Source organism: Dysidea avara, chromosome 2, assembly GCF_963678975.1.
Source record: "Dysidea avara chromosome 2, odDysAvar1.4, whole genome shotgun sequence".
NCBI classification, from domain to species: Eukaryota; Metazoa; Porifera; class Demospongiae; order Dictyoceratida; family Dysideidae; genus Dysidea; species Dysidea avara.
Genome location: NC_089273.1, coordinates 50884926 through 50902092, shown reverse-complemented (window position 1 = coordinate 50902092; position 17167 = coordinate 50884926). Strand labels below are relative to the sequence as shown.

Here is a 17167-nt window from a genome sequence, read left to right as displayed (position 1 = left end):
CAAATTATTTTCACTGTTGCCCCATGCTATTACTAATACAAACAGTTGCATAATTAATGAGCTTGAGATCAACATTGATTACTTGATTCTGAGCAAAATAGAAAGAATTTAAGTATCATAATATTTACCATAATTATAGAAAATCTGAAAAGAACAATTAGTGGAAGTAAAGCAAAATGGGCTCATCTCTATGTCTAATTATAAAATTAATAAGGCCAGATATGAACCTATATACAGTATTAATGATCAGGTATGTTCAATAGATAATTTTGGCAGGTTTTGATAAATCTGCCTATGCCAGTTTTGGCAACATTTGGTAGTAAACTTATACTGCATGCCAGTACTACATAAATTATTTCAGTTCCTTAGCCGTTACACCTTGTATATATATCAGACTGCTCTAATGGATGATCTAAACCTTTTAGCCTCAAAGTCCTAAAAATCATTCCCTGAGAGATCGATGAATGTAAATATGTGACCAGATTTTACAAACCCGATCCAAAATCACACATCAGGAAAACCAAACTAACACCACCAGTTGATAGCTACACTATCTTACTACTAGTTTTGACCCTCAGTACTACTCAAACTACTCAAGGCTGGTTTTAACAGACGTCTTTTCTGGGTTGTGTGGAGAGCTCGAATGGCAGTTTCTGGCCTACTTTTTTCTGTGATTTTACCGCACAGCCCTGTAATCTCGTTTCTGGACTTTAATCATGGCCTGCCTCCATTTTAAAATCTCTCTTTCCCACCAGTGACTTTGCCATCCCTTTGTGAGCACTCGTAATACTACTTCTCTTGTTGCAAGTTATACCACTACAGTACTTTACTAATAATCAATCTTACAAAGTATAACAGCATTTGTAATGATTATTGTTTAAAACTAAATGTGTCACACAAGAATTGTGCATAAAATATTTTGTAGTATAAAGATCAAAAGAGGAATTGTTATTATAATAAAACATAACAAATAATTGTATAATATAAAAATAAAAGGATAATATTATGTGCACAAAAAATGTCCTACTACAAAGATCAAAGGGGAATTGCTATTATACTAACACATGTAAAAATTCTGGTAAGAAGATCAAAGGGAATATTACATCATGAGTCACACAAAATTATGTATCAAATAATTAGTAATTGAAACAAAATTATAATTATGTCAAATGCATAGCAAAATGATCAAAGGGGAAATAATATAAGCAAAGTAGCAATAAAGCATAATTGTCGCATTAAAAAAAAATCCAATTACAAGTTTATGGAACTAAAAGCTATGAAAATCACTAGCAAATCTACATGTATAACTTGAACTTTGTGCTATCAGTAAAACATGTCTTCAGAACCTCATACTCTTCCTCCTCCTCACTGTTCACATTATCAGTCACACTCAATATCATCAACCAGTTCAGCTCCTGTACACCTTCTATGATGGTACATACTCCATCCACTTCTAGTTCATTACCATCAAACATCAAGGTGGACAAATATGGCATACTGGACACTGCTGTAGATATTTCACCAGCTGCCTCACATGTGATATGATTATGGCTTAATCCCAGTACTTGTATAGTGTGGGAGCCTTGTAGAGCTGTGACTATTTTTATGGCTCCTGATGAGCACAACTTGTTGTCACCAAGGAATAGTTGTTGTAGTTGACTACTACTAGTAATCACTTCTACTATACTATCAACTGATACTTCAGTAATATTAGTATTGGATAAGTCAAGGGTGTTTAGACCATGTGAATTGGTTAATGATGACATAATCTGTGTTATACCCACATCAGTTAAATTATTGTTGCCAAGATACAGCTGTTCTAAGCTTATGTTTTGTGCTAAAGCTTTATAAAGCAAGTTTGCTGATTGTTCAGTGATATTATTATCTCTCAAGCTAACCACTGCAACATACATGCTAGCCATCAGAACATTGAGAATAATAACCGTTCCATTGTCAGTTAGGTTGCTGTGTTCCAACCACAATTGCCTTATTTGTTTATTACTACATATCACAGCTGCAATATCTAATGCCACTTGTGGTGACAAATTGCTATTTGCCAAATCCAGTACCTCAAGTGTTGATATCATTTGCAGTGGCTTTAATAGTTTTGATAATCCAATAGGTGAAAACAAGTTACTGCTGATCCACAATTGATTCATTGAAGTGTTACTAGTAAAGACTGCTGAAATAATATCCACTGAGTCATCATCTAAATCATTGTTCTCTAAGCTCAGTCTTTCAAGAGATTGTATATTTTGTAATGCCATACAAACTGCTTTTGCTCCTTCTTTTTGCAGTTTGTTAGAGCTGGGTAGATTTAATTTCTTTGTGCTTAAGAAATTGTTAATTTTTTCAATGTTGTATTTCTTTCTTATACTAAAGCCAGTATAAGATCGAACAATTTTAGCAAACTGTTTTTCAAGTAAAATAGATTTCTCAATGAATGATATTTCCAGTGACTTTGTTGATGGAAAACATCCTGCTCCAAGATACAGGGATTCTAACCGAGTATTGCTCCTTATAAAGTTAGCAATACTGGCTGCTGCATTGGATGTAATGCCTGTATCAATGAATTCTAACTCTTTAATTCCAGTCAGTGTCATAAGAGCATTGGCTATTACAGATATACCATTGGATCCAAGGTGGTTTCTACCAATGTGCAGGGTTTCCAAAGCAGTGTTTTTAATGATGAAAGTAGCAAGGAAATCAGCTACTGCTTCATTAATGTGATTCTCAGATATATCTAGAAATTTTAAACACGTGTGTGATTCCAACATTTTTGCTACTTCCACTGCACCTTCTGTACCTAAGAAAATGTCTTCTAAATCAAGTGTTTCTAATTTTGGGTTCTTATTAATGACAACTAAAAGTTTTTCTAACACATCTGTAGTAATTCTGACGCCATAGAAAGATAAAACCAAGAGGGAGCTACATTCCCTCAAACTGGTTAAAATTTTTAGCAATCCACCAGCTTGTAGTTTGTTTTCTGTAATATCAAAATACTCTAGAGAACTGCTATTACTTAGAACTGCATCAGCAATACTGTCAGCAGCTTCATCAGTGATGAGATTGTTATGTAATCTTAATATTTTCACATGCTTGACTGTTAATGATGACATTATCTTTATTATTTCAGGTGATCCAAGTGAACAATAGCACAAGCAAAATGTATGCACATTTTTGTTGTTGGTTAGTAATTCTGATAGACAAACAGTGAACTCATCATTAATCTCAGAAAAAAATATACTTATTGTGTTGAGAAAATTCAACGTTTTAACAGACTTGAAGATTTTTAGAAGTGCAGTAGAGGTAACGCAATTAAGAACTATTTGTTCTAATTTAAGAAAATTAGTAACTGCTTTTGTTATTGTAACCAGATTTTTTTCTGAGCAATAGTTGTAAGTTTTGTTACACAATTCTAAACATTTGACATTCATGACAGCACAGATTAAGTTAAAAATTCCACTTGCATCTACTCCATAGTCTTCGTTCCATAGTAAAATATTTATTGCTTCATTCTGTTTTATAAAATGAGGATAGAGTACTAAATATTCATTATATGATTGCTGTTTAATAAGTGACAGTGTGTTGTTATTGATGTATTTACCAAGTTGCATTTCTCCTGTAATCTTTAATTTGTGGTTTTTAAGAACTAAACGTTTAATTACAGAAACATTGTTAGCAAAACTTGCCACCTCACACATTGTGCTGTTGCTTATCATAATAGCATCAATAACTAGCAATGATAATTGTGAATTTTTCAATGCCATCCAAATGCTTGTTAAACTGCTGATTGAATACAAGAAATTGTTATCAAGATGCAATTCGTCAAGCTTCAAGTTATTATTAATGATGGCTGCTATAGATTGAGCTACACACTCTGTGAGATTATTACTTGATAAGTCCAAGATCTTTATGGTAGTGATTTGTGCTAATGAATGACCAAGCATTACTAAACTTCTTGTTTGTAGACTGCAACATTTAAGAAATAGCTCTTCTAGGAGAGTGCAGTTAGCTATTGCAATGGATAGCAAATAAGCTGTTTCTTCATTGACAATGTTACCAGAAAAATTTAAAATGGTCATTAGACTTGTTCTACAATGCAACGTAAATAGAAGTTTCTTGAATGATCCTTGTGATAGATTTATTGGTCTAATACCAACCCAAAAATTTAGTTTGGAAGTAACATAGGAATCTTTAGGAAAAGGTGTATTCACTGTTGTATCATAATTGCTTAGATTGAGTTTCTGAAGGTTAAAATTATTGTCAATGATTGTAATCATGAAATCCACTTCAAGTTCAGTTAAGGTTTCATCTGTGCAGTTATGACAGTAAAGCTCTTTGGCATCTTGTAGTGTGCTGCAATATTCCATAATAGCAGTGTCTTTTAAAGCAATGCCTTTTTCCCATGATACTCCAACTTGTTCATACATTAAAAGCATTTCTCCTACAGTCTCCAGTAAATCTAACCCAATTCGTATCCTTATATTCTTTGATGCTTTACAACTTCCTTTACGTAGAACTATCTTGTTTAACATTTGTTTAGGACATAATAAAAATATAATTGATTTTGTTTTACTTTTACTGTCACACACATAAATTCTTTTAAGATTTGGCTGAACTCTACTGTTTGATAACACTTGGAAAGCATTCATTACATCTGAAAGCACATTCTTCTCAATACACAACTCTTCTAATGTATTAAAAGAAATACAATGCCTAGTTGATGTCAAAAAATTATCATGTAAAAGCAATTCTTTTAGAAAACTGTTGCTTGCAGTAAGAAGGGATATAATGTCACCAACAGGTGATGTAATATTATTACCTGCCACACTCAATACAGTCAATTTGAGACTAGATAAAGGGTTACTGAGTACATGCAGATTCTCCAATTGTAAATCACAGTTTTCCAATGCCAGTGTTGATATATTTGCAAATCTAGGCAGCACACTGGCTAACATGTGAGCTGTATCAAGTGCAATGCTATTTCCAGAAAAATTTAAATGTGTAACTGTGTTATATATGGACAGCGACATAACTATGTCTAAAATTAGTGTAGGAAATAGATCAAGATTATGACATATATCTTGGATGGGAAATGACCAACCATCTAGATTAGGTAATGGTACTGCAATCACATTGCCTAAATCTAAACTTACCAACCTTCGAATTTTTCTGACAAGAAAAGATATGGCTGCAACATCTGAATTAGTGATTTGTGAATCAGTGGAGCACCTAACTGCTACTGTAATAACATTTTGAAATAAGTCATTTTTTTCTAACAGTACATTTAAGTGTTCATCTTTCTTCCATATAGCCAAAATATTGTTGCAGTGACATTTTACTATTCTTAAATATGGAACGTCTGTTGACTTTATGAGCAATAAATGAGTTGCATGTACTATAAAATCCAAGTTTACACATGCCATAGGTTCACTAGCTCTAAGAAACGTATATTTCCAACCTATTATATCCACTTCTTCACCACAGTACTGTTGATAAGTAGCATGTGTTAAAAATGCTTCACCCCGTAGTTTTAAATCAGTTGTATGTTCAATTATTTGCTGGATATTATCTTCTTCTGAACTAGGTATATACATACTAAAAATTGTTAATTCACCAATAGAGGGATGGTATTTCAATGCTTCGGCAATTGTCATAGCTGCTGAACCTTTAAAATGATTATTATGTAATGCTATACGTTTTAAGTTCCTATTAGCTCTAATGATACCTACTAGAGATGCAGCAGCTTGCTCACTGAGCTGGTTATCATTTAAGGTAATAAGTTTCAAATATAACAGGCTCTTCAGTGACTCAGTTATTTTAATAATACCAGCTGTTTGCAGTTTGTTGTTTTCCAAGCAAAGTGTTTCAAGGAATTCATTATTTCTAAGCACCGATGCTAAGTCATCGGCTGCTTCTTCAGTAATTTCATTACTGCCTAACTGTAGAAGTATTAAACTTGAATGTTGTTTAATACCTTGGCAAAATTCTTTAATTCCAGCAGTTCTAAGCTTGTTATCATTTAACCATAATTGCTCTAATCCAGGATTGCAGCACACTACTTCAGCAAGGTGGCTAGCAGCCGATTTTTCAATGTTGGTATCATTTAATCCTAAAAACTTAAGTCCTTGTAATAATTTCAAAGCTTTGGCAATTTTAATAACACCTTCACTCCCCAGGTTGTTGTTACCAATTGAAAAATGACTTAGCAGAGGGTTATTCACTAATACTTTTGCAATATCACTCACTACTTCTTTAGTGATATTGTTACCATCTAAACGAAGTGATGTTAGAGTATTAACTTGCAATAGTGCATGCATTATGCTGCATATTCCGTCCTTTAAAGTATTGTTATCTAAAAACAGTATTTCCAGTTCACGACTGTTTACAATAACTTCAGCTATACCATCAGCCGCTTTCTTAGTGACCTGGTTGTCATTAAATGACAGTGTCTTTAAGTGGTGCAATGATTTAAGTGCAAATATTTTATTAATGCCAACTGTTTGTAGTTTGTTATTACCCAAGCCAAGTGTTTCAAGGAATTCATTGTTTCTAAGTACTGATGCTAAGTCATCAGCTGCTTCTTCAGTAATTTCATTACTGTCTAACCGTAAAAGTTTAAAACTTGAATGTAGCTTAATACCTTCGCAAAGTTTCTTAATTCCAGCAGTTGTAAGTTTATTATTATTCAACCACAATTGTTCTATTCCAGGATTGCAACAAACTATTTCAGCAAGGTGACTAGCAGCATCTCCTTCAATGTTTGTACTGCTTAATACCAGAATCTTTAACACTTTTAATGTTTTCAAAGCATTGCTCATCTTAATAATACCTTTGCTCCCTAGTTTATTGTTTGCTATTACAATATTCTCTAGAAGAGGGTTATTCACAAATGATTTTGCAATATCACTTGCCGTTCTTTCAGTGATGCAGTTATTTTCTAAACAAAGACATGTAAGAGTATTAACTTTCATAAGTGCATTTAGTACACAGTGAATTCCCTTATCTTTTAAATCACTGTTACCCAAACACAATACTTCCAATTGTTGGTTGCTTACAATAACTTCAGCTATACCGTCAGCTGCTTCTTTTGTGGTTTGGTTGTCATTAAGTGTCAGTGTTTTCAAATGGTGCAACGTTTTAAGTGCATTTGATATTTTATTAATACCAACTGTTTTCAGTTTATTAAATCCTAAGGCAACCATTTCCAGCAATTCATTGTTACAAAATACTGCTGCTAAGTCATCTGCAGCATCTTCAGTAATTTCATTACTTTCCAAGGATAGATGTATAAAGTTTGAATGTTGCTTTATGCCCTTGCAAAACTCCTTAACTCCGGTTCCTTGTAGCTTATTATTATGCAAATACAAATATCCTAATCCAGGATTACAACAAATTATTTCAGTGATGTAGCTAGCAGCGTCTCCTTCAATGTTGTTATGATTCAATGCCAACACTGTAAGTGAATTCAACAGTTTGAATATGTTTATTGATCCAGTAATGCCCTCACTACCTAATTTGCTGTCCCCCAAATCAATCTTTTGTAACAAGTTATGTCCTTCCAATATATGTAGTGGCATTCTGGTGTTGCTAATATTTCTGATATAAAGCGTACTCAGATTATAAACATTTCTTAAAGCATAAGAAATTACATCAATACCTTTTTTCATTAATAAATTATTAGTTAGCCACACTTTCTTCAATTCCTTATTGTTTGCAACAATTTCTGCTATACTGTCAGCACCGTCTACAGTTATTTGGTTATCATTCAAACTGAGATACTTCAGATATTGTGTTTGTTTTAGTGCCATTGTCAACATTACCATACCAGTAGTTTTAAGTTTGTTATTTCCTAAATAAAGATACTGAAGTAATTTGTTGTTGACAACTACATCTGCTATATCAGTAGCAGCACTTTCATCAATTTCATTATTCTCAAAATTTAGTAGTGTTAATCCTGAAAACAGCTTTAAACTGTTACAAAGTTTCTTTATTCCAGGTGATTTTAATTTGTTATTATTTATCCAAAATTTTTTCAATGTAAGTTTACCAGAAATGATTGCAGCAATATAGGCAGCAGCTTCTTCATTTAGTTCATTATTGTTCAAACCTAATTCACATAAATATTGCAACCGTTGGAAAGCAACAATCAATTTGCATACACCTTCTAGCCGCAGTTTGTTATGACCTAGATACACACATTCAAGCAGTGGATTGCTAGATATCGCTGCAGCTACACTAGCTGTTGATGTGCCGGTGATGCTATTGTTTTCCAAATGAAGAAATCTTAGAGTGTTTATATGCTTCATAGCAACAGCAAGTCTTTCAAACTGTAAGACATTACGTAAGTTTAACCTTTCTAATTCAGTACTACAGGAAATGACCACTGCAATGTTATCAGTAGCTTCATCACTCCCACGATGGAGATTAAACTTAACTGTTTTCAACCAATGTAGTTGTCTAAAAATGCTTGATACCTTAATTATACTTGCTGTTGAAAGATTACTTTCATTTATAGATAACGTTTCAAGCAAAGAACACTTTTTAGATATCATTTGATTTCCAATTTCATCAATTGCATCTTCAGTAATTTTGTTGTTATCCATAGCCAATCCTTTCAAGGCATTGACTTTCTCTAGTGCATTACAAATAGCTTGAGTGCCTTTTGATCCTAATTCATTATCTTGTAACCACAAAATCTCCAAATCAGTATTACTGGCAATTACTGCTGCTATATCATCAGCAGCTTCAAATCCAATATTATTGTTTTCCAAACTTAATGCTTTTAAATGGTATAAGCACTTTAAGGCATTTGCTATATGAGTTGTACCACAATTTTTCAGGTCATTACTTCCCAGCTTAACACACTCAATAAATGGATTATTATGAATAACTTCAGCAATACACTCCGCTGCATCTTGGTTTATATCATTATTACCAAAGAGAATTGCCTTTAAGGAATAATTCTTTTTCAAAGCATTACAAATACTACAAATTCCTGACGTTTTTAGTAAATTATTATCTAACTGCAATTTCTCCAATTTGGTATTGCTGGTAATAACAGCTGCAATATGATTTGCTGCTTTTTCAGTGATATAATTATTACTCAACCACAGCTCTTTCAAGTTACGTATTTTCTGCAAAGCATTGGCTATTTTAATAGTTCCAGCTGTGAGCAATTCATTCTCTTCTACATCAAGGACTTCTAGCAATGGATTACTTGTAATTACTGCTGCCATGCCATCAGCTCCATGTTTTGTGAGATTGTTATTACCAAGATAAAGCCTCTTTAATGTTGAGATGCTCTTTAGTGTGTCAGTGATAATATTGCAACCTTTAGCTGTTAAGAAATTATTACTGATTTGTAACTTTTCCAACTCAGAGTTGCTAGTGACCATATCTGCTAAGTGACCTGCTCCCTGTTCAGTTATTCCATTACAACTTATTCCAAGAACTTTTATATGTGATAAACCATGCCCCATCTTTAACATGTTTGCTGTGTACAGCAAGTTGTTGTCTAGGCGAATACTTTCAAGATATGGATTACAATTGATAATCTCTTGGATGTGATTAGCTGCTTTATGGTCTAATTTATTATTATTCAAACGTAGTACTTTTAACCTACCTGAATTGCATAATACATTGGCCATGTTTATGACACCATCTGTTCCCAGAAAAGTATTGTCCAAGTACAAGTTTTCCAAACTTGCATTACTGGAAATGGCAGCAGCTATGTTGCGTGATGCTGCATCTGTTATCAGATTATCACTCAACATTAACATTTTCAATGTTCTTACAGTAGTCAAGGCATTTGCAATAGCAATGGTGCCAGTGCTTTGTAATTTAGTCTTTCCCAAGCATAGTACACAAAGAGAACTTTTATTACTAATTGCAGCTGCTAAGGAATGTGCAGCCTTTTCAGATATGATATTGTCTGTTAAGCTGAAGATTTTCAAATTAGTCAATTTGCCAATCAATGGACATATCAATATCACATCTGCTGCAGTTAAACCAAGATTATTCAGTGTCAATGTTTCAAGAGAAGAGTTGTTAGCAATGACTATCATTAATTCTTTCACAGCTTCACTAGTTAAAGTATTGTTATGAAGTTGCAGACATTTGAGAGTTTGTAGATGTGATATAGCCCTAATCAAGATGGCTGATGAGTGCAAATTACCAATACTTCCACCACTAACAGTAAATTCCTGAAGTTTAGTACACTTACTGAGAGCCTTCACCAGTATTTCATAACTATCAGTTGTGCATTTGGAATTGATCATTCTTATAACCTGCAATGATGGCAAAATCTCATTAACCACCCAAGCAAATTGTCTTCCAGTTCCCCCAACAGAAATGACCATTTTACTACTTACTATGGTGACACTAGGTACTGAAGACAACAGACTGACTAACCAGTTACAATTTAACACACACTCACTAATAAAAAAATCTTTAACTTTGGTGTACTGAATGGTGTTCTCCAATAGCTTTTCTAACCTTTTCGAGATAATACGATTATTGTGCAAAATAATCTCATAAATTAATGGTTTGAAATTGAAATAGTGTTCCACTACATTATACCATTCAGGGTCAGTGGTCATTGGACAGTTGCACACATAGAATAATTCTAGTGGCTTACATAATACCTCTTGAGTGAGATGCCACCTTACTAGTTCATGACTACAACTATGAGCTATGAATATATTGTCAGTAGATACAATCCGAGATAGGCTACCATTTGCATCAAAAGTGCTGAGAAGATTTTGCTGCACAATTTTTGGTAGAATATTCTCGACAACAGATATCATAATCCTCTTATTCTTAATGAAGCTTTTACAAGTATAAAACACTTCTCCATCCCATTCCATATTGGATAAATGTAACAACACAACTGATTCACTATAATCCAGTGAGTTAGCTAACACTTCGCCATCGATAGTACAATTGTTGATGAACAACTGAGTCAACTGTGAAGTGTTCTCTACTATACAAGATGAGTAGAGGTCTAGTTTGTGAAAAATACCAACCTTCTCATTGTCACATGTCAACATCACAATTGACTGTCTCTGTGAAGTGAACAAGTTCTCAGCTACTACCATACCAACTGACAGGTTGTTACCATCAGTCAGCAAACCAGAAATCTTAATGTATGATGGATGGACACAGCATATTAACTCGGCAAGCTTAAGGGAAGATATGCTTTCTGAAAAAGACAATGATTTCACTGAGACTTCAAAATCTAATGAATTACTAAAAATTTCTAAATGAGAGTCATCCACTCTGTTACCACACAAGTCAAGCATGTTGCAGGAGGTAGATGAGTTGCTTAAAAGAATACCAATTTTTAGCATCACTTCATGTGTGATGTAACATTGTCTCAATTGTATATGATCAACAGAATTAATGTATTTCAAGGCCAGTATGATGTGATAACTGGTTACTCTTAGAGCTTGTAACTTGCTAGTACTTACTAACATTAGTTGACAGCTGCAGCAGGCAGTAGCTAAGGTTTGATATAAATGATCAGCATCCTTATCTGATAAGGATATTTCATATAGCAGAAAGCTAACAGTAACTTTGATTGAAACATTTAAACTATCAGCTATTTTTACTACATCAGTGCTTAGCAGTTTATTGTCATAAAGACAAAGTAGCGAAAGCATGTAATGCAACTTCAAAGCATTACAAAGATCATCTACTGCCTCACTGGTGAAGTGACACCTTATAAGATACAATTCCACCAGAGGTGTAATAGAATATATACCTTGATTCTTTAGTGATGCTGTGTAAAAGATAAAGAGGGTGTTATGATTTTGGATGCTCCTTAAATAGATGTCAGTGTGTTTATGGAATTGTTTCTCTGTAATTGACAGAATAACACTACTGACATCCTCATCTCTTATCTTGTTGCGAGAGAGAATAAGTTGCTGGATATTGGGTGCATTTATTATCTTCAAGAAAACATGCTTATTTAAATCAACATTGTTTTCTGTAAAGTCCAAAACACTGATGCTAAGTGTACTTTGCAATAAATCTTGCAGCAAACTTAATATACAAGTCAACAATTTATTGTCTATACAGCATTTGGAGAAGTTTAAACACTTCCATTTCTTATGTGAATACCTAGACAGAAACAAACTTATTAACTGAAGCCCTTCAGTTGTCAAGTTGATATGAGAAATATCTAAAATATTTTCATCGACAATAACTTTTGTTTTAACCTGTTGATATAATGAATTATCAGGTGACTGCAAGTAGCAGTGGAGTAAGTACAGGCACTTCATCTTATCTTGTAGTACTTCACTAGTACCCTTCACTCCAAACAGACTGCCAAACCAACTGTCAGATAGCGAGGCAGTGATAATATTGTCATCACCTTTAACTAGTCCGCAATAATGGAACCATATATTCAAATACTTGCTTCTCCACATATTATCTTTCCTGAACCTTTCTCTCTTATTGTCGGATAATGTTGTAATGTAGAAAGAGATTAAGAACTCCTGCAATGAATGATGAATAAAACTAAAATTTTCACCACTTTCAGTTGCAATAAATGATTTCAGAAACCCTAGTCCATTCATCTTATAATTACCTTGGAATGATTCATTGAGCTCCTCAAATGTAAACAAAGTTCTTTCTGATTGGAGTGCAAGATATGCACACTTGCTTACCTCATGTATAAGAAGTTGATGCTCTGATGGTAACTCTTGAAACAATCTACTGATTGACAAATTATGGCAGGAAGGCTTTACTTTTAAACACCAGATAATCATTTGACAAATTAACCTGTCAGTGATCTCTGTTTCACAGCTTGGCAATTGTGATGCTTTAAAACTGTTGACCAAATTTGTTAAAAACAGTGGATGATAACACAACACTTTTATAAAAGACTTTGATTCGATGCATTCTTGCAACTTCTCAGCATCATTAGCAACGTGTTGCTTAAAGTATTGATGCTTAGCGTCATCTGTAAACCCCAGGATTTCCACTCTAGTACAATTTACACAATGATGCAATTGACCTGCCTCAGAAGAACATGACGAAATTACCATGTCACACAATTGTAACTGGAGCAGATTACGATGAATGATATCAAGAAGAAATGAGCTACAAGTTTTATCAAGCTCATTAAACCCGTCAATTATAACCAGAACATTCTCACCCCTAGTGTGACTGAGGTGATCTAACATATCCATTGATAACCTTGTCTGGCTTCCAGGGCAAACAGCCTCAAATAATAATTCAAATGAAACAAATTTTTTGGCATTAGGCAGATGCAAGCATATTAAAAATACCATATCATAAGATTCAATTTCGCCATTACCCCATTGATTTGCTATTTCCCTACAAACAGTTGTTTTGCCCATTCCAGGACCTCCCTCTAATAACAATAGGAATGGTTTATGAGAGCTAAGTTTTGCAAGTACATCACCTATTTCAGTATATTTTCTACACCTCTGATAGTAGTCACTATCCCCATCCTTTTGTAAAAGAATTCGACCATATCTTCCTTTATTAGCTATAGTAATGTTCCCAGTGTAAAACACATTGGCAACAGATGCAGCATCTTCTTTTGTGATTTCATTGCTCTCATGAATCATGAATACTAACTTTGTAAACTTCACTTGCAGTTTGGATAACAATAATGATGGTGGAAGATGTGATGAACCAGGTTTAGGTTGTAAGCTGGGTTTGTATGATGGACTAGTCTTCCCTGTACTCACACCTTCAGCATAATGCCTTTTCAAAAATGCTTTTATTGTTGGAATTGTTGAGTTGGTATGACTGTTATGGTGACCAGAAAGTAAACTGACAGCTTTACGTATTTTATCCCAGGAGGCAGTAGGGTCGCACTGTAGCCATTCATTCAGCATTGCAAGACAACAATCATCAGCTCTAGTACGGTTCTCATATTCAATGGTGTCAAGCTTTCCCATTGGTAGACCGAGCAAGGATCCTAATTGTTTCCACTTGGATGTGTAATTTGGTACAACAAAAGGAAACAGCTCCTTTAATTCAGGTTTGCCAAGAGGAGCTGTGAAATTGATTAGTTATAAACAAGAAGTATAACAGTATGTAAGAAAGTAAAGTATTATTAGACGTATATAAGTACATTAGATACTTAATAATTGTGACCCGGTCTGCGAAAAGGGCTCTTATAGCCTTTCCAATTATCCATGTTTGGCTAATCATAACTCCTAATCTACTAAAGCTATCACCATGTAATTACACCCACAGCTACTGCCAGGTTAGGGTTGTTGAGTGACCAAATTGTAGGTTTGTACCATATTCACCAGTCAAGTTATGGGTTACCATATATATGCAATTGGAAAGGCTATAAGAGCCCTTTTCGCAGACCGGGTCACAATTATCATTTCTGTTATACTACTAATGTGTAGTACTGAACATCCACACAAAAACAGCCAAGCTGTATAAAAAGGGTGCAGCCTTCAAAAATTCCGGATGAAAAAGTTGAGAAATTGTGAAATCAAAGGTGTCAGCCATTTTGCAATGATGTGGATGATAATACATTTTAATAATGGCTTTCTGCATTAATAAAATTTAGTATCATCCACATCATTGCAGCTATTTCATGGCCGCCATCTTTGATTTCACAATTTCACAACCTTTTCATCCAGGCTTTTTGAAGGCCGCACCCTTTTATACAGCTTGGCTGTTTTTGTGTGGATTTCACTTATTTGTATTTGCAAAATTACAATACAACGACATCACATTCTATTGTAGTCACATGATCCAATACCTTTTCATCTCACCTGATCGATCACATTGATTGTGACATTGTGACAAACATTCATATAATCTGTTACATTTTGTTTGGTATTAAGCTTCAATTCTTTTATTCTTGCAAATTAAATTTTTTCTCTTGGAGAATTATACTTTAATATCTGATGTGTGTACAAGACAAAGCCAAAATACACTGGAAGTACTGGCGACATGTTGAGTGGCTAAAATATATGCACAGAATCTATCAACAATTAATACAAATCTTCTTGCTAATCAAAAATGGACTACGATGTACAGAAAATGTATCAATACTACTGTATAGTAGGGACCACAAAGGAGTAGACGTGGCCCACAAAATAACATCACCCAAAAACCAGCCTCAATTTTCCCAGATGATGATGATGAGGTAGTGTTGGTTAGGTAAAACTAAGCCCAAACAAGCTTTCAGATAGACCTGAAATGCTTTCAACAAGTTGCTACGGAATTTTAAATGTTTATTATTCAACAGCATTTTCTACTGACTGACTGACTGAGTAACTGAGTAGTACCTTCAGACAAGCATAACTCGATAATGGCTAAGGCTACGGGCTTGATTTTTTCACTGTTCGATGTTGTTTCGTCCTGAGAGGTGCCTTATGGAATACTGCAGTACGTACAATGCATTCTTCATGGACTTACCAGTGTTTTCTTTTGTGTCCTATTCATCTTTGCTGACAGCAAAAAATGTTGAATTGGCAGTAGCAGGTGATGGCTTCCCTTAAACCATCTGTATTTTTCATAGTGGCCATTTTGATTGCAGAGATGCTTTTGGAACAGTTCTTGATTCCTACTGCTGTGTAACGGTTGAACTTAGCCGACAGAGAAGCATAATGGATACTTCACTTTTCAGATGATAATTAATATAATTGGGGCATGCGGCATGATTTCTTTCTTTTGGTATGCATGGATTGCAGAGGTGCTTTACAAACAGTTCTTGGTTCAAAATATTGTGCAATGGGTTGAACATAGCAGACAATGAAGCGCAATGGATACTTCACTTTACAGACAATAAGGAACTGGGGCGCAGCACCATTTCAGATGCGGTATGTGTGGGTTCACCAGTCATAATAAAATTATTTACAAAAAAAGTTAACAAACAAGTATATGAGAAAATTGGAATTTTCAACTAAAGTAGGGACCATAGCACATTGATAAAAGTACTGAAACAAGTTGGAGTAGTCCATATTATTAAATCATAGTAAAACAATAAGAAGTGTTACGTCCCTACTCAACTTATTGTTTTACTATGATTTAATATCATGGACTACTCCAACTTGTTTGAGTACTTTTTACCGATGTGCTATATTCCTACTCTAGTTGAAAATTCCAAAGTTTTTCGTGTACTGGTAGTGAATGGAATCTTTGACTATGCCAATCTGGTATGAATACATCACAACATTTTTCACAACACACAAAGCTGGTACCCAGCTCATATAATACATACATACATACTGAATAAAATATTAATAGCTACTATTGCACAAATGAGATCCGCTGACAGAAAACTTGACCAGTTTGCATAATTCTGTGTTTGCATTGAGATTAAAGTTAAATGCATGCTACATACTGTATTATAGAGTTTACATGTTTCAAGAAACAGTGCAAAAGCTGCTTTTTATACAGTAAGAACATTAATATCAATTTGATGATAGCAATATGACAATAAACACTGTGGCCTCTTAGATATGCCAGATGAAGAAAGCTGCAGGTCTAACATTTTGTATGTAAGATTTAATTTGTGGGGTTTGCATCCAATCTCATGGTGGTCAAACATCGGTGGCTTACTGTACTTTAATAGTGCAGTCACCCTAATAGAGCACTCAACTAACTCTTAGTGTGTTCGGCTATGTTACAATTCACCTTGTAAAGATTTCAACTCTGTTAAAAGCCACCCTGTATAGATTTCAGCTACAAAAAATTTACCCTGTAGAGTGTTCAGCTATAAAAAAAGTCACCCTGTAGAGTGTTCAGTTACAAATAATTAATGCTGTAGAGAGTTCAGCTACAAAACTCACTCTGTAGAGAGTTCAGCTACATTAAACAATTCACGCTGTAAAGAGTTTAGCTCATGATCAACAAGTCAAAGAGTTAGAAGTCACACTGTGGAGAGTTCACCTACAAACAAGTCACACCCCAACTATCAGTTATTAAAAGTGAAGTGGCAATTCTGCTTCACTTTTAGCTGTGTTCCACAATGTGAGAAATGAAGAACAGTACAAGAAGCACCTTTGCAAACAATTCAGTCACTACAGAAATAATGAACTAACTCCATGGCAGTTAGCATAAGAAAACTATTAAATGCTAATTGTAAATTAGCCCTATGTGAAGTAGAGAGAGAAACAGGCGACCAATTGCAAGGAGTGAACATCGTAGCTGCTGT

At 34.3% G+C, this 17167-nt stretch overlaps 1 protein-coding gene across 1 annotated transcript in view; it reads right to left on the bottom strand.

The window, feature by feature from the left end:
- Window positions 1–842: 842 nt before the first annotated feature.
- Window positions 843–17167, bottom strand: part of LOC136247588 (NLR family CARD domain-containing protein 3-like) — a 47536-nt gene continuing 31211 nt past the window's right edge. The window contains exon 2 of the mRNA XM_066039350.1: window positions 843–2806. Within this exon, the coding sequence (XP_065895422.1) occupies window positions 1296–2806 (1511 nt within the window). The 3' untranslated portion in view covers window positions 843–1295. The remainder of the gene's footprint in view (window positions 2807–17167) is intronic.